This window comes from Perognathus longimembris, chromosome 28 (assembly GCF_023159225.1).
Source record: "Perognathus longimembris pacificus isolate PPM17 chromosome 28, ASM2315922v1, whole genome shotgun sequence".
Classification (NCBI taxonomy): Eukaryota; Metazoa; Chordata; class Mammalia; order Rodentia; family Heteromyidae; genus Perognathus; species Perognathus longimembris.
In genome coordinates, this window is record NC_063188.1 from 84,674,930 (window position 1) to 84,697,799 (window position 22,870).

At 38.0% G+C, this 22,870-nt stretch overlaps 1 protein-coding gene across 1 annotated transcript in view; it reads left to right on the top strand.

The window, feature by feature from the left end:
* Nucleotides 1–2,226: 2,226 nt before the first annotated feature.
* The window catches only part of Cask (calcium/calmodulin dependent serine protein kinase), a 333,827-nt gene continuing 313,183 nt past the window's right edge, over nt 2,227–22,870 (top strand). Inside the window, exon 1 of the mRNA XM_048336639.1 lies at nt 2,227–2,880. Within this exon, the coding sequence (XP_048192596.1) occupies nt 2,822–2,880 (59 nt within the window). The 5' untranslated portion in view covers nt 2,227–2,821. The remainder of the gene's footprint in view (nt 2,881–22,870) is intronic.

The following is a 22,870-nucleotide window of genomic DNA, read 5'->3' on the forward strand; positions in this document are numbered from 1 at the left end:
ACTTGGGCAACAGCACCGGATTTTTTTAAGAAAAAAAGAATTAAGTTCATTTTAAAGATTTGGTTATTTTAGACCTAGAAACAGCAAGAGGTGTCCATTTCTCACCATCTGTAGTACAATCTCTGAGTTATGTGGCTTGCAGAGTACCTCTATGTCTAAATATCATGGTAGGAGCTGGGAGACCAACATTTGAATTGGTAGAGGGAAAGTCTTGTGCTTGGTGCAAACTGGAAAACCTTAAATGGTTCACCAGAGGATGCCAAGAGCTGATTATTAGGCTAATCATTATGGCAAGAGGTTTGCATTGATTGGCTTAATGAATCAGGGCCCCCGTCTCCAGCTTAGATGTTTGTAATTCCATGTCATATTCAGAACTGCTTCTCAGTAGGAGAGGGGCAGATGTCTTTTGTAAGATCAACTATCTCATATTTATATACATATATATATGTATGTATACTTTGCGACTGTAGGTGAGGTAGTTGGGCTAGTTACCCTTAAGACTCCATATCTAAACCAGCTGTGATCCCATCTGCAGAGAACACACTTATCTTTGCAGTTGCCTTTTTTTCTCACCTTGGATTTCTTTTCTATTTTACTTTATAATTTTCTTTTTCTATCTCTTAGTAGCGATCTTTGTGAAAGAAAAACCCCAAAATAAAGTAGACAAGCCCTGACATAGCCCAGACTTGGGCTGGAGAAAGGAAGTGAAGCTGAAAGGGGACTAGTGAGGGTTGCTGTGCACTTCAGGGTAGAATGGAGTGAAGCTTTATTCACTAGGTGAGATGTAGACATGTCACCTTAAGGTGAGAGAATTGTTGGATTCTCCAAGACGGCGATGCCTCTCAGGCTCTGAAGCCCATTTCACTGGAGAAGTAAAATCTTGTGCAGTTATATCTTCTTCCTATTTGTATCTTTTAACAAAAGGCTTAGTATCTAACTTCTTAACTGATAAGTCTCAGCTTCATTAGGGAGTGGTCAAAGGGTTTGCAAGAGACGTTTCTGAAGAGAAACTAGTGTCTATACTGCCCCTCCACTTTGGTAAATAGCATTAAAATTTTTTTTTACAGCACTGAGAATTTTACCACATAATTTCTGGAAGCCGACTTATGAACTAATCGGGCACTTTGGCTGTGCGGAGGAACAAAGACTTTTTTTTATTGGTCTTCAACTGAGGCATATACCTGTCTGATGGCGTTGGCTCATTCTGCACATGCTCAGTAGAACAGAAATCTTCATGCTGAATGCAATGTAGCACAGCGGCAACACCCACAACCTCCCTCCCTTGGCTAGCCTTCTGCATCCACTTCTCTGTTGCCTTTTTATCCTGATGAGTCGAACATTTACAGAGAAAGCAAAGTTGGTGTTGGGGGACTGGGGACAAATACATAACGGGACTGCCTTCCTGTTCCTCTCGAGCAAGGATAAAAGCTGCCCAAATATTTGAGTTGGGGGTAGAACGCGGGAGAAGCCGGTCTATAGGTTATTGTGTTTGTGTACGCCTTCCTAGACAGTTTTTATTGGGGGGGGGGAGGTTAGTTCTTTTATTTTCCAGGCAATTCCACACCCCAAGCCCTCATCTCCATTAAGGAATAACAAGGGTGGCACTAAAAGCATCCGCCGCCAAGCATGGTCCAGAACGACAGTCTCCATCTCCTCTTGCTTTCCCATTCATTACCACCCTTTCCTTGCCTCCCCCGCCCAGTGCCCCCCGCAGCAAAAACTGGAACCAGCTTCCTACGATTACAAAAGAAGGGGGAGAGCGGCCAGAGTTCAGAAGATCACGTCGAATAACGTGTGCGTGTGGGTCCAAGGACCTTTTGTCTCTGGTTTCTTTCGCAGCTTAGTTGAGGCTGGGCTGGGAGGCGCTGAACTCCGACAGCCCCGCCTTAGCAGCTGCAGCCCGCGCACCCCATTTGCCAACCCCCCGCGCCCTCTAGATTCCAGAAGCCCGCCCGTTCACCGTGACGTGGCCCGCGCCGCGCGCATGCGCCATCCGACTCGCTAGTTCCCCCCCCCCCCCCCCCCCCGCTTCGCATCCACGGGCCACCACCTCCCTTCGGGCTGGAGTGGGCGGGGTCTGTGGATCTGGCAGCCGCGCGGGCAGAAGCGGGAGGAGGGCGTGTATGCGCGAGGTGGGTGCGCGGGGCTGGCGAACTCGTCGAATGCTGAGGCTGAGGGGAGGAGCTGAAGGCGGCGGCCCAGGCACCAGCCCGTTCGGAGCGCTAGTCCCGCGAATCCCCCTCCCACTCTCGGACGAGCGGGCAGGCGGGCGGCGGCGGTGGGAGGAGGAGAAGGAGGAGGGAGCGTCTCTGCCGCCGCCTCCTGGTCCCCAGTGCCGATCCGCAGCCGCCACCTCCCTCCGCGGCGATCCTCCCTCCATGGTCCTGCCGCGGCCCCCCCTGTAGCCCGAGCTGCCCCGCACCGCGCCGGAGCCGTCCTCGGGCAGAGGGAGCGGCGGTCGCGGCCTCGCGGCCCGCGCGGGCTGACGAGAGGAGAGTGCGGCACCGCGCGGTCCCCGAGGGTCCGCACAAGCAGCAGCGCGGCCCGAGCAGCTCGAGGAGCAGCGGGCGGGCGGGCGGCGCCGGGCCCGGGCCGCCCTCGCTCCCACGCCCCGGCCCCGCCGCCCGCGCCGGGGCGGTCGCCCGCAGAGGAAGGCGCTGCAGTCTCCGGGCCTCGCGGCCCCACTCAGTCGTCCTCAGCACCGAGGGTTCGCAGGTCCTGCGGGGAGGAGGCGAGCCCAGTGCCGGGCACTGAGCTCTTGGGCGCCCCCCACCCCGGTTTTTGAAGCCCTCCACGCTGCGGCCGCTGTCCCCTCCGGACCATGGCCGACGACGACGTGCTGTTCGAGGATGTGTACGAGCTGTGCGAGGTGATCGGCAAGTGAGTCTCCACGCGAGGGAGCGGGACTGTGGAAAAATGCATTTCAGTGATGTCTGGGTCCTCCCGCACCCGCTCCAGGCCTGCCCCCTGCCCTCCCTTCCTCCCTCCCTTCTGCCTTCCTCGTCCTCTTCACCCTGGAGTATTTATAGACGTGTACCTGGCTCTCTTGCCAGGAGGGAGTCGGGGGGTTCCCAACGATCCGTTGAGGCCAAGGAGCCCAGGTCGGCCACCCCGTAAGGCATAAGGGCTGGCTGCCTGCATTTTATCTGACGGTTACACAGGGACGTGGCAGAAGTGATTTTTTTTATAGTTGCTTCCTAGGAACACTTGGGGTTATTGTTACCTTACATATATCGTAGACCTTTTACGAAAAGAGCAGCGTACATTTCATTTGCTTGTGTAGGGAGAGAAAGAGCGTCTAAGGGTTCTAATTGTGGGGTGTGTGTCTATTGTGCAAGATATTAGACAGATGCCTTTGTGTTCACCCCATGCCCGGATTGGACGGGGTCATTTCAGATGGGTTGCGTCCAGTTCCAGGAGATTTCTCACCTGGTGTAGATGGACATAGAAAGAGTTGTGGACACCCGAATTTTTAATACCTCGTTATGCAATGACTGTTCAATCAGTGCTGGAGGCTCCCTTCCACTGTTGTTGGGATGGTGGTTAGCGTGGTAGAGCCGTCTGCTTTGAGTCACCGGGCTGGTCGAGAATATAGAACTGACAGTCCAAATGCTCATCCTTTCATCTGTGTTGTATAATTACTCTAGGGAAAGCAGGGAATCAGATTAATCACAATGCTGATTGAGAATTGAATCTGCAGTTCCTCATCTAATTGTCCATTCCTTAAATCTGTTTTGAATAGTTTCCTTTTCATTCTTGTCAAACAGTATTCCAAGTGCACAATCCTGTTAATTTGCTTGTGAGGGAAATGCTGGCAATCTGAAGTTGATTTCCTAGCTCAGCGTGTATGCCGTGGCTTTGGAAGTTGAGATAAGATTTAAGGGCAAATCTTGCTTCTTTAATAGCTACCATTGGGATATTTTACCTCTTTTCAGAAGCGGTTCTTTATTGTCTATTTTAAGATCCGCAGCTGGAAAATGAAGACCTTAGAGCAGTTGGCTTTATGTCTTTTAAGTTGTCTACAGTACTCAATTGCAATTTGTTTGAGTGCTGATAACTCATTTTCTCTTCCACATAGAGGTATTACAGTGTTGCCTCACATGGTGAAATTGTGGATAGGAGCTTGCTCCACACTTCACTCAGACCCAATTACTACGAGGACATGTTACTCCTTGCCCCTATTGTTCAGTGACCAGTCTGTCTGTTCGGAAGAGGATATCCAAATGTGTCTGCTAAAGTCGTTGTGGAAGTGCCCTAAAACCAGCGCTGTCCAAAAGATATGTAATGAGCACCACATATGTAATTTAAATTTTTCTAGTAGATTTAAAACAAACAGGTGTGATTAATTTTAATAAAATATTTTATTTAACCCCAGAGATCCTATTATTTCAATATGTAATAAGCCAAAAAATGTTAAGCTATTGCACATCTTTTCATTCTGAATCTTTGAAATCCAGTGTGTATTTTACACTGACAGCACATCTCAATTCTGAAGCTAGGCTAAAATTTCCCCAGAAATAATTGATCTGTTTTTAGGTTTCATAAAATTTGCATGTGCAAAAGTATATTCACATACCTAAGTTGTTCCAAACAAACTTAAAAGTTTTCAGTAGCCAAACTCAGTATTTCTTTTTGCATTTACATTTAATTAAAATTAAATAAAATCCAGAATCCAGTCCCTTAGTAGGACCGGCCACATTTCAAGTGCTCAATAGCCACATTTGAATGACACAGTTCTAGAGAGAAAAATGTAGCCAAAACCTCTTTGGTTTCATCATTGTCAGGATCTCCCAGTGAAGGTAATTTAGGTATTTCCCCAAAGCCCCACAAATAGCTGTCTGTGTGAGTGGTATTTGTTTTGTCTTAGTTATAGCTGATTGTAAGTGAGACACCAAAGTCATAATTGGAAAATGTGAGATTAAAATGTTAATTTCATTGCAATGAGGGAAAGTAACTATTATTGAATCAATTTTGGTGACTAGTTCTGATTCCTTAAGGTCTGGAAGGATAATAATGTGATCACTTTGGCTCTTGAAAATGGTCAGCATCATGTTAAAACAGTCAGAATTCTGCTGACTTACAATTGATAGAATATTTTCAAGGAAGTACTCCTGGTACAGAATTAAATTCATCTCTTCTGTTGTTTCACAGCTGCACAGGGAGGGAGAGGAAGCTAATTTAGTCATGATAGTTATTCTGTAGCTAGCCTCACTACTATGAACTGTGAAATCTCATTCGCATCCTACAAAATCTGACTTGGTCAGTGCCATTTATAAAATGCCATTCTGTGTGAAATAATGAATGCAAGATAGCCTTTGTGTTAAAGGATGTAATGATAGTGTTTCTCACCCTGTGTAAAGGTTGAAGGTTTCTCCGGTAAATTGTCTTAGTATATATTGATCCTGAAATTGAAATGCATTTGAGATTTTCTTTCAGGGATCTTGGCAGCATACGTTTAACTTAGAATTTGTTCAATTAAGGATTTAGACAGAAAGGCCTCAAAGATCTTCACTTGTACGGGGAAACCTTTTTGTTCCAACATCTATAGACTTTCAATTTTGTTTTATATCAGATTTATATCACATTTTTAACCACCAGGTCTTAATAGGTTTCAATTTTACTAAGACACTTTAAAATGCATTTTACTTTTCAAGACTAATTGGCCACCCACTTACTCTCCTGCCTACCTATCCACCTACTCACTCATCCACTATGTACTAAGCTTTACTTGGTGTAAAGGAAGGTTCCTGTTTAATTTAGATCCTTTAGTGTATATTTGCCTTGGTTGAGAAGAACAACTTGAAGTGAGGAGGTTTTAAAGTACACCATTATTTGGAATGTATTTTCTTTCTAGTGGTTTCAGCCTTTGCCTTTAGAATTATCGTTGAAAGAACCGTGTATCTGATTAATTATACAAATTGGGAGGATGCCATTTCTTTAAAAAAAAAACTCTCTTCCCTTGTTTTTTAAAATTTTTTTGACAGTCATGCAGAAACTCTTGAATGTCTATTGTTTCCATAACGTTTTCATACAATATATTTCAGCTTACTGAAACAAATCTCCAGTAATAGGACCCTATCATAATTCCCAAACTACTTGTCTTAGCAAACGTAGCAATTACTAGAAAAGATAGGTATTGTGCAGATACAAGATAATGACTAATTTTTATGTCATGGCCATTTATTGTAGCTTTTACAAATTTACAATTTTGTAGTTAAATGTACAATCAATAATATTACATGAAAGAAATTTTAAGAGAAAATTAAAAACATAGAAAATTAAAATAGAAAAATGCCAACTTTCTTTCACAGCAGTTTCCGTGAAAGAGAAGAGAAAAATGCTCACCATTTTCACATTATGTAGGCTGAATATTTGTACTGGCATTTAGGATATTCCAAAACTTACAACTTTTGACTTCCCTGTGCTGCTAGACCATAGACTAAAATTGGAATGATGCAGCATGATCCTTGCTCAAGGATGACATGCCAGTTTGTGAGGCTGCTGTATTTGCTTACACCTCCAGAGCACTTACCATATTTAATTACAGTTACTTATTTATGGGTCTCTCTACCTAGCTAATAGGGAGCTTCTTGAGGGCAGGAAGTGGATCATAGACATCTTTCTCCATTACTTATCACACTCCCTGCAGTATAACCTTCCCTCATTAGATGTGGAATGAATTGAGGGGGTTTAAATAAAACCTCATTAAAAGACAAAAAGTATGTTTATCAACCTTAGACTAATCATGGTCTCAAAAGGCTGCATTAGTTTAAAGTGGTAGTTCTCTACCAACATGTATATTAGAATGACCTAGGGAGTTTTTCAAAAGGATCAATGCCAGAGTTCTGTGTTAGAGCAATGAGGCCAGAATCCCTGAGAGTAGGTCATGTCATTGGTAATTTTTAAGCTAAATGCTTCTTGTGTGTAATAATGACTGAGAGTCATTGGTTTAAAACTTAGATGATGGATGTAGTATTTAGGGACAGACTTTAATAAATGTGGGTGTTTTTTTTGGGGGGGGGAAGATACTGAAGCTACTAGACCAAAACATGGATTTTTATCTTCTATGCACTTGTGTTTTTGAACCTCATTGTGTAAGAATTTAGTTTCTGCCTGTGTTTGGCTTTGATTTCTTGGGCCTTTTAAGATCCACATTGATTTATGACACCCATCTAATACTAACATGGCGATTGTGTGATGTTTAGAACAACACAGAACAAGAATTGCTTCAAGAACAGTTGATGGCTTTTCACTGTAATGGCTTAACTTAATATTAAGAAATTTATCAGTTTAGTATGGATTATGTTTTCATATACACTCTATTAAAAGTCAGTGGTTAAATTGCTTGTATACTTTAGATTCCATACTCTTGACTCCAATAGTGCTGTTTGCCAGAAAATCAAATTAAATGCAACCTTTATGTAAATACTGAAATAATAATATGTAAAGTATATAATTCAACATAGAAAAAAATTCAGTTTCACTAATTTCTACTAATAACTATGGTCTCCACGTGTGTTTATTGGCTTAGTGATTTGGGTTTTTAGTGCTACAGGACAAATATAACATGCTGCTGGAAACTCTTTCCTGGAAATTTTACACAGTAAGCTAGTTTTTGATGCTAGGAAAAGGTCAAGTGTGAACCTGAATAAACTGAGAATTTTCCAGAAATGAGTAGTGTTCCATGAAAAGAGTGTGTGGTAACTGTGACAGCCAATGTAGAAAGGTGAATGAAAAACAATCACCACCTGAATTGTTGGGAACCTGGAGATGCCAAGCCGTGGAGGTTCAACTATACTTCCACAGAGGAAAAACCAGTTAAGACACAGGACTTGGATTCCTACAGATGGCAGACCTCATTGGGAGTAGAGAGACAATGCTGATTCCTGATGATGGGGTTTGATTGGGGGAATTGTTAGGGAAGGGAGTTAGCTATCAGTTTATAAGATGTCTATTTTTCCATATTGCTTTAGAAGGTGGCATTTGCAAATTGTCTTCCTAAATACTTCTTATGACATGTTTGCATATACTTGACATATATATTCATCCTCCATTTTTTTGTTGGTTGTAGGGCTTGAACTCAGTATCTGGGCCCTGTTGCTGAGCTCTTTTATTGAAGGCTGGCTCTCTACCACTTTGAGCCACAACTCCACTTCGGGTTTTTGAGTGGTTAATTGGAGATAAGAATTTCACAGGGAGCTTTTTCTTCTGGCTAGCTTCAAACCATGATCCTCAGATGTCAGCCTCCTGAGTTGGATTATAGGCATGAGCCACTGGCATCCGGCTTCCATTTTTTGTTCTTATATCAACAGCAGTTTCACCTGATGAATTGTATTTATATTGTCCCTTCCTACTTTGTTACTGGATATTTCCTTTTCATGTAAAACTCTTCTAATTCTTATTGTAGCTATATTCAACAAATTAAAGAGGCTGATATACCACACTTTTTTGTGCCAGTCCTAGGGCTGGAACTGGAGGCCTGGGTGCTGTTCCTGAGCTTTTGTGCTTAGAGACAAGAGTGTCATGGACTTTCCTGTCCCAACAGGCTTTGAACCATGATACCCAGATCTCTTAGCCATTGGGACCCAGCTTATACCTCACTTTTTTAGATTTGCCTGAATTGTTCCCCTTTTGTGAATGCTTTCACATTTAAATGTGATAAAACACTATGTTTAAAATGATATTGACATAAGATTATTTACATATTAAATACACACACCTAGTGGCCACTTTATAAAGGGTAATAAGCTTTCTAATGTTATGCACGTTGAATGTGTATTGTCTCGTTTATTTTTCCCCATTTTACAGAGCACACTGAGTTCTATAAGGGGTAATTTGCTTAAGATACCATGAGAGTCCAGTTGGTTCTATAGTCTTACTGCCTTCTGAGTCAAGTTGTAAAAATACTGCATGGGGTTTCTTGGACTCACCTTCATTTTCAAAGTTATTTATGTTTACTGCAAATTTTCTGATTGTTCAACTTTCTAGTTACATAACTCACCCTTTCCAAAGAGGAACCATATACTATTCATTCTTTCATTGATTTCTTTTGCCTTTCTCTTTAATGAAGCATCAGCCTTTGTCACCAGACTAACCAATTATCAATGTGTTTTTCAGTAGTTGAAATATGAAACTTTCCCTATTCCTTTTACTCTTCCAGTTTTTGTTTCCAGTCTCTCTACCCCAACAGACAAAATACAGAAAAGAATCCCAAACTGCCAAGTCAGTCAGAAGTAGTGTGGTTTTCAGAGATAGGTGTTTGTTGGGGGTGGGATTCTTTCTACAGGGTAGTCATTCCTATATCCTATAGTAAAAGCACTAGGATTCTGCTCTGTGAGTCCACAACCCATGTACTTACTCACAGCTTCTGAATTTGAGCATCTCAGCTTTCAAACAACATTGCACACCTAATCAAGAGACTGACTTACCACTTCTGAGCAGGTACCTGATCCCTGTCAGCAAGCTGATGAGATGTGTTGTTTTGACATTTGGGGGTAGGGGCAGTTACTTCTTGATTAAAGCTGATCATGCAGATTTGGGAGCCACCAAATAAGGCTCTGGGTTTCTACTACTGCGTATAAAATGCTATAGAAATCACTCCTTTGTCTCCTGGGGCCACTGTGTTGTTAGTGATTGTAGAGCCTCCATCAGTATAAAGAATCTGTCTGACTTTCTTTACTGGAAAAATTGCATTTTTGAAGTTGAGTTGATTTGAAGTTAATGTACATTTTCAGTTTTGAGATGTAATACATTTTACTGCTTTATTAACTAGTTTTTATAGAGTAAAGTATAAAATGATATATATTGTAAATTTTAAAATGTAGGTGACATAAAAGTAAATAGTGACTCTCTCCATTGTTTCAAATCTCCAAATTCTCCAGACATATTGTTCAATTTCTTGTATATATTTCTGGAAGTTAGTTTGGCAAGAAATGTACTCACTTCCTTATGTATGTAACTGTAACCCCTCTGTACATCACCTTGACAATAAAATTAAAACATTAAACCAAAATGAGATCATACTTGTATCCTACATTGGAATACTCATTTCATATTAAAATAGTATATCTAACTATATGTTTGGTGTTTTTTTTTGTTGTTTTGTTTTGTTTTTGCTGGTTCTGGGTCCTGAACTCAGGACTTCATGCTTGCTCAACTTTCTTGTCTGTGCTGGCACTGTACCACATAAGCCACACCTCCAATCACTTTTTATTTTGCTGGTTAGTAGAATGAGTTTTGCAGTTTTTTCTGTTTGGGGTAGCCTAGAACCACTATCCTCCAGATCTTAACGTCTTGAGTAGTTAGGACTATAGGTGTGAGTCACTGGCACCCAGCTCTCCAAAAATCTTTCTATAGCCAGATAGACTGTATGTGACTCTTGGTGACCACTCTTCCATGATATGAATTGGTAGCTTTGACATTGGATTGAGTGCAAGTCATTTCTAATTGGACAGTGTTGGTCCAATTAGTCAGTGCTGGTCCAGTGTTAGAGTGGAAATTGGGGGAGATATATGGAATGGCAGCGATGCTTTGAGAATGATCTGTGTGGAAGTGAAACTGAGTGAGTTCTTAGGGCTTGATGGAGCTGGGGGATCGTGGTGTGGAGTTTAACTCAGAAGAACAGGATAGCAAGGCAGCACAGATGTTTCAAAGGAGAAAACATCAATAATGTAAAATGCCAGCACATTGAGGACAAAGAAGAGGCATGGCTGCAGCATAGAGGCAATTTAAAGCCCCTATTAAAATGAATATAATGTTTAATATTCAGTTTGTGGTGTGTCTGAAAAACTGTTCTGGTTCCATTTCTGTGCATTTTGATAATTTTATAGTATTTATAAATGTAAAAATGAACATACTTAGGCCAAAGAAAAATGTACATTTCTTTTTCACCATAATCATAATTTTGTAGATTTTAATGAATGGCTTTTAGGTAAAATCATTTGGTTTTCCTAAAATTAGGTCATTTTCATTCCTCGTTTATAAATGATTATCAGTTAAATGAACACCTTTCGTGAAGTGAAAAAATAAGTTTTTGATATTTTAAATTTGCTTTAAGTTCTTGGGTACTTGTCACACCATTTCTTAAATCCTTTCATAATGTGAAACTTGATTCTTGCATCAAAGGTTTTTGCCCAGGTTGGATGAGGGTAGTACTTTGTTTTCCTCTCTTGTTTTCTTTCCTCCACTGTCTAAATTTCTTCATTGGCTTTTTTCACCAATAGAACATGATTATTTTATTGCCCTTAAGCCAATTTTTATATAAATGTACATTATTTCACTTCACCTTGAGCTCTTGGACATGGTTTTTTCTCTTTAATCATCTTGATTACTTTTACTATACCTATTTTTGCTTTACAACTACTGTTAAGACTATTTATGTGATTTACACATGAGAATGATTAATGGGCCTCTCTCCCATAGTTTAGTGATACTTAAACACATAGATTGAATCTGCATTTTTGTTTTTTAACCTTGAATTTAAAGTATTTAGTTATATTTATATCTGGGATGGAAATATTGCCATCCAACCATATGTTTATTAAATGAAATGATCTTTTTTTTCTGTTTCAGACAGCTCTAGCTCTACTAAGTTACTTTATCATTGCTATTTTATGAAATCTAATTTATGTTTTTAGGAAACAGCATATACTTTCAGCCCATAGTACATAGTTCTCTTAGAACATGGGGGCTACTATTGTTTTATTGCTTTTAAGACATCCCCCAGAGATCTGATGTGGTAACAGGACACCATGTGGCCATTTTCTTCTTGTTTATAGAAGGAATCATAGCTGTTTCACAAGCCATTTACATGGACTAGTGATTACAAAATATAGCATAAGTCTTTTTATATTTGTGGTGTGTCTCTGAGATACTCAGATGTCCTTATATATATAAGTTTTAACAATTTCCAAATGTGTACTTTTTTGTGCTAAACACAGGATCTGTTACATAAATAATCTGATAAAATGAGAATTCTTTCTTCTATGTGTGTAAAATTGTTAGTGATGCTAACATGTATTTGATTGTCCATTTAAATCATTTCTAGTTAACCTTTCTGTTCCTGTTTCTTTATCTGTAAAATAAGAGTAATAGTATATACCACAGCTGGGTTGCTATGAGGATCGAATAACATGAACCATGGAAAATGTCTAAAGGTTGTTATTATTTTGATTGTCATGATTATTATTCACCAGACACTTGGGATTTTTGATCTCAAGGAGCTCTCTGTGAGAAAAGATGGGAATTAAATCTAGACGGAATCTGGACTGAACATACTGATAAGACAGAAGTCATAATTGACTTCTTCACATACTTATCTTTTGTGCAGTTCAGTCACCAGGAAATAGTAAATACTCTAGTAGTTGCTGAATGAGTGTGTTAAGTAAGAAAACCAGAGACTGTTGGGGAAATCTTCAAGACAGCAGTGATTTATCAGTCTTCTCTTTGTATAACTCAGTCTTCTGGGAGTCTGTCCTCATGTTCAAAGAAGCAGAATGCAGGTAGGGAGAATTAAGGAAATCTCACAGACATTTTAAAATATATTTAAGAGCACTTTGTGGTTTTTACCAAAACTTAACTGCTTTTTTTGTAGTTTACAGACTTCCATAATTTGTAAGTCTGTTCTATATTATAATTTTACAGTTCTGTGAAAAGCTCTAAAGCTTATGTGAAAAGAAGAAATTTGTGTTTTGCTTTTTCACTTGGACATTTGATAGATTAACTGTTCATAATGTAAAATTTCAGGGCTGAGAGAAGAAAAATCTCAGGCTATATATTTAAGACACAACTACAAACAGGATATATGAATTTTTATGATATTCTTTTATACAATATCCACAGATTTTATTACAAAAGAAATTTCTGTATCTTAACAGTGGACAAAATGATGTACAATGACCCTATAGTTGTAGTGTGAGAAGGTTAGGCACTGAATTTAAAATTACCTAAATCCATAGAACAGCATTTTATTCATATTATCTTGTCAGGTACCAGAATGATGCCATTGGAATTGAGAAGTCTATTTAGGCTATTTCTATATAAAATACTTATTAGGTTGGTATCAGAGAACAGTTAAAGGTATCTTTTTCTATGATAATCTTTGGGTAGTATTATTTATATTATTAGGTTAGAAGTTTTTGTTGACATCTGTTTGAGCCATTAGTTCGAAAGCAGAATTGTCTGACTTTATTTAAGAATCTCTATCAGTCTTCTTAGGCTTAATATCATTTTAAGTGGGTTTTTGTCCTAGCAATATAATATGACAATGAATATGAGATTATCATTTTAACAAATAACTTTTCTTAGTCACTTGTAAAATAATTAGATACTTGTAAATAATTAGGTACTTTAGGTAATTTTAAATTCAGTGCCTAACCTTCTCACACTACAAATATAGGGTCATTGTACATCATTTTGTCCACTGTTAAGATACAGAAATTTCATTTGTAATAAAATCTGTGGATATTGCATAAAAGCTGTTTTATGAAGACTTATAAAATCTAATTTTGAAAAAATATTACCAGACTATTCAGATCACAAGTTAGAATGCGAATATAATTATCTCACATTATAATCAATGTATAATATGTTTAAAGCATGCTAGCAAGAATGGAAAAAGCTTCTACTACCCATACATATTGTAGGTGATGCTGTTTTATAAAAAAATTCTCTTACAATGTGAAGATGATCTGTGTAAATATTTATTCAAACAAAATCACTTCCATTATCCTCATGGCACAAAACATTTTTAAAAAGCTTGGAAACTTGGAGAGAGTGCATCTGAGGCTTGCTGCTCTATTTTTTGGATTATTTTATATTACTATTTTTCCTGTTGATGAAGCTTCTGTTATACTCCTGGTCACATTTTACAGTCTATAACCTGCTTGCATTAATTCAGCTCACAACATGAATATGGATTTGAACATCTTGTGAGAATATTTTCCTCATGAAGAAACATACCTAGACCTAAACATAGTCCCCAAAAGAGGTATAAGTTGGATTTGAAAAAATGTGGGGAGCTTTTATTATTAATCCTGTAACATCATTTGCTTTGTTCATACTCAGTTTCTTCATCTTGTGAAGTAAGGATATCTTATTACTATCTTTATGGCATTCTTATAAAATTGACATTCTTATAAAAATGACACATTTCTTAAATCTTAAAATGCCTTACAAATTATTTTACCTTTATTCAAATGAAGCACTTATAATTAGAACTAGCCGTTGTTCATTTTCTTTGATTTTGCAAGAATCATTTTCTTCTATCTTTAAGACTGTTTTTAATTCCTGTCTCTTTATAGGATCTAGAACATACTATGTGAAAATGTTGAATAAAGAGATTTGAGGGTGTTTATTTAACAACATTGATGGGGCCATAATGAGTTTATATTGAAGTCAAAGCAAAGCAGAAGAAATCTCAGCTAGTGTGTTTTCCTGTTCCTCTTTAATTCTAATTGGGGCTTGGAGATTAGAACTTCTTAAGTGAGCAGCGTTTATGACCAATCAGGTATGAACTTAGTTGCTTAAGCATTCCCTCTAGGGTGTAAGGTATAAATCAATGGTTCTCGAAGGGTGGAATCACCACCTGACTAGCAGCAGCATCTAGATACTTGTTAGAAATGCAGATTCTCAGGCTCCACCTTGACCCCACAGATCAGAAGCTATATATGTTCTAACAAGCCCTCCAAAGGAATTCTGAAGCACGCTAGGTTTGAGAATTTCCAGTAAACTGTATATAGGTGATATGCTAAGTTGGCCCAGGGCCTGCGTTGTCTATAACTGCTTTCATGCTGTAGGCAGAATTTGAGAGTTGAGTAGTTTTAACAGAGACCATATTTGCCCAGAAAGCCTGAACTGGTTATCATTTGCTCCTTTAAACAGAAATCTTGCTGATCCCTGCTGAGCTGAAACCTTGGTACTGTTTTTCTTGCCCATCATTCAGAACTGCTAATAACTAATAGCTAAAATGATTAGGTAAATAAATACCTGTGTCTGCTTTTATACCTGACTCTCAAATTTCTACAAACTTGTTCCTCTCTGTGGTATCAAATTATTAACTTGGTGACTAGAGACTTGTGAATGAAAATAATATACTACTGTGCCCTTTCTTTTTCTGCTTGATAATAGTAGTAGCCTGTTTTAACAATTCTGTGACCTTTTCTCATGGATTCCGTGCTGATATATCCTCCATTTTTCTGTGCTCAAGTGCAATCTAACTTAAGCATCTGTTATAATCTTCATTCCTCCCAATTGTTACTGCCCTTTTTAATCCTCAGGAGAATGCCTACCCTTGTGACTACCAAGTATATTATTGTGAGTTGTTGATATGCTCTAACCCATTGAAATAGTGTCATCCCACCTGGACCATTGTTATCCTCTCCTGGAATACTGTGGTCACTTGGATTTCACCAGGATGTTCTGTGCACATAGATATTGTGAATAATCTTAGACTATTTACTGGGAGAGTTGTTAGCCTTCTCATACCCAACCAAGAATAGCTGATTCTATCCATGGGAATGTCATGTGGAATGCACTCTTGACTTTACTTTGTACTTACTCTCTGGCATTTAGGTAATTGGTGGCAGAATTCTAAAATCTAAGAAGCAATTTTACCACTGTTCATACTAATGTACTTCTAGTCTTCCTGTCTACCTGCACAAGTGAAGGAAATACAGTAGCTTTTGAAAGAAAGGCCTTCTCATAGTTTCCATTGGCTCTCATAGCAATAAAGAAAAGTTGTATTTGCAGTTATGATTCTATGGTTGTCTTTTTTCCTTAAATGGTTGGTGTTTTAAATTAGGAAACATGAGTTGGCTAAATGATACTGAGCTATATTAGTGGTGAGTTTCTCTGGTCAATTATTTTTCCCCCTGTAAATCTGTGTGTTTAGTACGTTGGAAGAAGTTGCTGGGTAAGACAAATCAGCCAATGAGTTTTGAGACTGGAAATTATTATATTAGCCTTTTGGTTTAGGCTTTACCAATCAACTTAATTCATAATTTTTATTCAGCTTACTCATCCCAGAGGTGAGGTAAAAAGAATAGGTCAAGCAAAGGCCACCCTGTACTGCCAAAAGCAACCCATCTACCAGTAAATTTGAGCTTTATTGTTTTCTGTAATGTAGTGTTGAAACACAATATTTCAAAAATTAAATTGTTATTTATAGTGGTGAATAAAATGTGAATTCTTTAAAAGAGTAGTGTTATTGTTCCAGCCAACACAATTGCTACCCACATGAATCATCTGAACAACCTAATCATTTCTGTTTTATCTATCTGAAATAGGGGTCAGGGGTAGGTGATTATGAATGCATGGAAAATCATACCATGATTTAGGCAAAAGAAATGCTTGGGTGATTCTTTCTGTATTTTCTTCACCTTGTGTGCAGAGGTGTCTGGGCCAGCCTACAGAACTGAAGGTAAGCTCTAATAATCCTCATCACTACCTTGACAGCTGAGTGTGCTACTTCTGGAGTAGCAACTGCTATAGACAAGTTCTGCCAAATTTATGGAGCTTGAACCATTTAAAAGGCTATAATTAATGTTCAGATTTCTTAGGCAGAGTATCATTTAAGGGTACTCATGCTGCAGTGTCAGATGAGATTAATTATGAAATAGACTGCAACAAGTTCTCCATGTGACATACATTTATTGGCATGTGTGTACTTTTAAAATCATGCATTTCTTTAATATATATTTTAAATCTCATTAGGTCAGGATTTTTGGCTGTCATAGTCATTGCTGTATCTCTGTCACCAAAGACAGTGTCTGGTACATAGTAGATGTTCATTATATGGTTATTCAACCAATTCAGAGAAGGAGAGGAAAATGGATTGAACATTAAAAATAAAATTCTGACTCATAATGCACAAAGGCAAGTGTTTGTATTTTCTCTCTGTGATAATATTTTCCTACTTGAAAATCATTCAGTCCTCATAATGGCTTTTTGAGATAGGTTATTAGACATAGAGTTCTACTATAAATACTAAATATAATGGTGGAATCCTGAGTAATATCTAACTTTTCCTTGTTGAGATGTAAAAGGTCATTGCTATAATTAAGCCTATATAGAATACCTGTAATCCTAGCTACTTAGGAGGCTGAGAGCTGAGGATTGTGGCAGAGAAGTCCATATGACTCTTGTATACAGAAAAAGTGGGAAGTGGCACTGTGGTCAAATCGTAGAGTGCTAGCCTTGAGCAAAAGAAGCTTAGGGACCATGAGGCCCTGAGTTCCAAGCCTAAGAACCAGCCAAACAAAAAAGTTTCTAAGTTTGAAACGGAATGGAGACTATGGTTAGTAAGATTAATAACTGGCATAGGTGATCTTCTAAAAAAAATGTAAAATGGAGTTGGTAAATTCTATCTCATAGGCTTGATGTAATAAGATGATGAATATTGGAGCTTTTCATGCCTTCAATGAACATGAGTTGCTTTCATCATCAATACTATGTTTTTAGAGCTTCCTAAGTGCCAGACTATATGCTAGCAGGGCCTATTTGCTCATATCACACTGACTCCCTTTTATTACTCTTCTTGCTGAATCACTGGTGGTTCCATCTGGAACATCTGCAGTGAGTCATGAGTCTGGACTTGACTTTTAGTCACCTAACTGGTCCCACTTGACCTTCACCAAAAGTAGGCATGGTAACCATTGGCTGGATGTGGTTAGTTCAAGTTAATTAACATTAACTTTTAAAAAATGAACTAGACCTTTCTCCATAGGTAATTTGCCTGTGAAAAATGCAAATCAAAAGCACAACTAGATACCATTTTACATGTATTAGAATGGCTAGAATAAGACAGATGTTCAATAATGAATGTTGGCAATACTGTAAAGAAATTAGACCTCTCATTTGATGCTGATGAGAATATAAAATATAATAGCCACTGTGGACAACATACTTGCAAGTCCTCAAAAAGTCAAATGTAATTCATAGGTGACTCAGCCATTTCACGAAGTCTATAGCCAAGAAAATTGAAAACTTATATTTACATAAAAATTATACATAAATACTCAAGTAGCATTATTTACAATAGCCAAAAGGCATAAACAACCCCAGTGTCATTGAAAGATGAATGGATAAACAAAGGTGCTTTTTTTGTCTGGTCCTGGGGCTTGAACTCAGGGCCTGGGTGTTGTCCCTGAGCCTCTTTGTGCTCAAGGCTAGTGCTCTACCACTTGTGCCACAGTGCCCCTTCTGGCCTTTTTCTGAGTAGTCAGTCTCACGGAATTTTCTGCCTGGTCTGGCTTCAAACTACCATTCTCAGATCTCAGCCTCCTGAGTAGCTAGAATTACAGACGTGAGTCATTGGTGCCCAGAAACAAAATGTGTTGTCCACAATGGGGTATTATTTGGCCATAAAAGGAATGAAATACAAACACATTCTTTAACATTAATTAACATATAAAACATTATGGTAAAGGGAAGTATTTTAGGGGAGCCACTGAAAATGGAGAGGGGGAAAGGAATAGGTGCTGGGGATGAATATGTTCTAAATATATTACATAAATCTGTGAAAACAGCATGATGAAACCCACTGAAAAATGTTAAAGGGAGAGGTTAAGAAAGTATTAGAAAAGGTAAATTTGAGATACATTATTCCTATTATATAAATATCACAATAATATTTGTATAATTTACACTAACAAAACATTTAGAAAGAACAAAATATGCTAAATGAGAGAAGATAGATACAAAAGACCACACATTGTATGATGCCATTTATATGGAATGTCCAGAATAGGTAAATCTGTTGAGGCAGAGATTAGATTAGGGTCGTGAGGAAGAGAGGATGGAGACTGATTTCTATTGAGTATGAAATATCTTTTTCAGGTTATAAAAATATTCTAAAATTAGTGCTTGATGATCGAGGCACAACTTCATAAATACACTGAAATCCACTGAATTGTGTACTTTTAGAGGATGAACTTTGTGGTATATGAATTTATATCTCAGTAAAATATATTATTTTAAAAATTCAGTTCCTTAGTCACAACAACTATGTTTCAGTTGCTCCATGGTGGGTAGCACAGATTTTTTTTTTTTACCATCACCCAAAGTTCTGTTAGGCAGCATTAATCCAGAACTGAGAGTTTCAGTCAGGGATTTTAAAAAGGAAAAATAAGAGGGGCGAGAAGGAGAGGTCACAGTAAAAATCAGAGACATGAAGACAGATTAAGCTTTGGAGAAATGTTATTTGGGGGTAGTTTTACATACTTTGTTGTCTTCTGAGAATAAGAGACTCCCAACATATTTTCATTTTATTCTCAAAACAAATGTACCTGGTTGATATTATTGTACTCACATTTTGTAAATGAATGAGTGTATTTAGTTTTAAGAGATGTATACAACTAGTAGAGGTACAGCCAAGTTCTAATCTAAGTTTTGATACTCCAGAGGTATTTAGCTTCTCTCTGCTTATGGTTTGGGTTGTTGTTGTTGTTTTTTTTGCCATCCTCTATTCACACTTTCTTGCTAGCCCATTACAACTATGTAAAGCATTCTAAATGGCACCATTTTTTGCACAGAAAATATATTCTGTCTATACCAGTGTATGCATATATACATATTTATTGTCTTGCCTCAGATCACAATGCAAGTATATTTTACTTTTTGATGCTATACTGTACCCTTAGTGGCCTTTTCTCTGTGCTTCCATTCCTGTAGTTTATTTTAAATATACCCAGGGGTCAAAGGTTTTTATCGATTAAGGAAACAGTTATGTCATGTCAGGCAGTTTGGGGAGCTACTGTCTCACTTGGTTGAGATTGCATAATGTCTTAAGATACAAGTAAGGGTACTAACGGAATTCTTATTTGTGACATGAGCCCTATTTGCAGTCACCTTGTTGGTGAACTCTAACAAGGAAGTGGTCTTCTAGTCTAGGGTCTTAGCTTCAATTTATTACATCAGCTCCTTTATACTCACCGGCATTTTAATCTCTAAGTGCTATAATACTTAACTGAACTTAGCTTTTGTCTTCTTATATTTTTCTACGTTAGTGTCTTTCAACTTGATGAATACTTCAATGTTTTCATATTTTTGTATATGAAACTATTTTGTCCATAAAACTATTTTTATGCTGAGTCTGGGGCTTGAACTCGGCCTGGGGACTGTCACTTAGCATTTGTACTCAAGGCTGACACTCTGCCACTTGAGTTACAGCTCTATTTCCAGCTTTTTTTCTGGTTAATTGAAAATAAGAATGTCACAGACTTTTCTGCTTGGGCTGGTTTGAACTTTCATCTTCAAATCTCAACCTTCTGTGTAGGTAGGATTATATATATAAGCTACTGGAGCCTGGTTGATCCTAAAATTCTTAATGAGAAAAAGAAACTTGATTGAATTCTAAAAAAGAAGCCTGATTGAATTCTTGTCATGTTTTTATATGATTCTGAAATCATCTAGTTGTACACTTATGCTAAAATATGTTTGCTCTCTGTCTTTGGTAGGGCATGTACTCCAGTAACTGCTAGAGAAGTGTTTATTGGGAAGTACAATTTGAGACTACGTGTAAGAGACAGTAATGATCTTCCAAAGGTGATTTTGTCCTAATTCCTGAAACTGCATGTGTTATCCTCATAAAAGGATGATCTTCACAGATGTGAGCTTCAGTACCAGAACTTAGGCACAATACACAACCCTAGTTGACCCACACAGACCCAGGATTTATGAACATGAGCACAAGCTTCAGGCCTAAACCTGTAGGCTCAGTTAACAGGGCTATGTCTAAAAGACCTAAATACCGAATTATCCATGGTGGACCCAGGCATCATTAGTAGGTGCATCTATGGATCCTTGCAGATAGCCCTTTTCTGACTGGTATGGTCTTTTCTCTACTGAAGTTGGCAGAGTTTACAAACTAACTACTTTGTTAGATGTGCAGACACCAGTAGAATACCACAATGACTAATCAGGAGAACATAATGCCACAAAAGAACAAAATGAAGCATCAGTGACTAATCATAAGTGGAGACCTGTAAACTTCCTGATAAACAATTTATGGTAAGAATTTTCAAGAATTTTGGTAAACTATAAAAGAATATAGGCAACTATAAAAATCAAGGAAATAGTACATGAAAAAGGAAGTCCAATAAAGTAAAAAAAAAAAAAACAAAAAACAGAATCAAACAGAAATGTGACTGAACTGAAAAATTCCATAGGAAGTTTCAACAGACTCAGTAAGGTAGAGGAAATTAATGAGCTCAGTGATGAGTCATTTGAAATTGTTCACTCAGCACTTAGGAGATATAGACAAGAAAACTGCAGTTTGAAGCCAGTCTGTGCAAAAAGTTCGTAGTATCTGAAAAGTAAGCCAAATGTGGTAACATGCTTGTAGTCCTAAGTATTTGGAGGCAGATGTAGTAATATTATTGTTCAATATCAGCATAGGGAAAGTTGATCTGAGCCCCTTCTTGAAAAAATATAACCAAAAGAACTAGGAGCATGACTCAAGTGGTAGAGCATTTATTTGCATAAAAAGTGTGAGGCTCTGAATTCAATCCCTAGTACTACAAAAGGGGGGAAAATTACCCATTCAGAGGAACATAAAGAAAAAAGAATAAAAATGAATGAAGGAGGCCTATGGGGCATATAAGACATCATCAAGTGAACTAAAATGTGCTTTATGGGTTTTTCAGAGCAGAGAAAAGAGGGAAGAAAACTTTGTTAAAGAAATAGTGATGGAAAATTCCCTAAATCTGAAGAGATAAATGAAAATCAAACTCTATGAAGTCCAAAAAACTCTAAATAGATTACATTTAAAGAGATCTTCACTGAGACACATTATAATCAATTTTTCAGAAGTTAAAGAGAATTTTGAAAGCAGCAAGAAAAATGTATCATCCACAAAGGAAACTCATAAGACTATCAGCAGATTTCTTGGTGAATGTTACAGGCTAGGAGAGAGATAGGAATGCTATAGTCCAAGTGCTGAAAGAGAAAAACTTCCAACCATGAATACATACCCAGGCCAACTATTCTTTAGAAATGATGGACAGGTAAAAACTTTTCTATGGCATTTCATTACTACTAGACCTGCCTTACATAACTACAGGGAGTTCTTCAAGTTGAAACTAAGGGACTCAATAACTAAACAATATACAAGCATAGGAAAGTATAAAGCTTGTAAAGATAAGAATTTAGGCAAATTCAAAATTCTCATACTGTAATGATGGTGTGTAAATTGCCTTTTTAAAAGTATTGCAGTACCAGAGTTTGAACTCAGGATATTGTACTCTCTTTTGACTTGTTTGCTCATAGCTGGTGGTTCTAACCATGTGAGCCATGCTTCTAGCCAGACTTTTTAGAGGTGAATCTCTGTGCTTTTCTGTATAGGCTGGCTTCAAACCGTGATCCTCCAGATCTCAGTTGTCTCCTGAATAGCTAGGATTATAGGCATGAGCCATTAGTACCCTAGCCAGTAAATTACTTATGATTCTAATATAAAAGTTCAAAGAAGTACTAAAGTAGCAGGGCAGGGCAGGTAATGATAGGATAATTTGTGAATGGCTATACAGTGTGCAAACAATGTAAATTGTAATATCAATAAAAATATGGGGGAACGTTTTTGAGATAAAATACAGAGGTTTTTGTATATGATCAAGGTTAAGTTTTTTTCTGTTGTAAATAAACTACAATGATTAAAAGATGAGTTATATAAACCAAGTAGTGGCCACAAAGAAAAAAAACCTGTAGTAGATGCTCCAGTGTTAAAGAGAATAGAACCAAAAAACACTAGAACAACAGATCGTATCTCAAAGAGGACATCAAAACAAGAAGAGTAGAACAAAGGAACAACAAAACTGATAACAGTTTAAATGACAGGTAATGATAGCTCATTGACCAATAACTACTTTAACTTTAAATG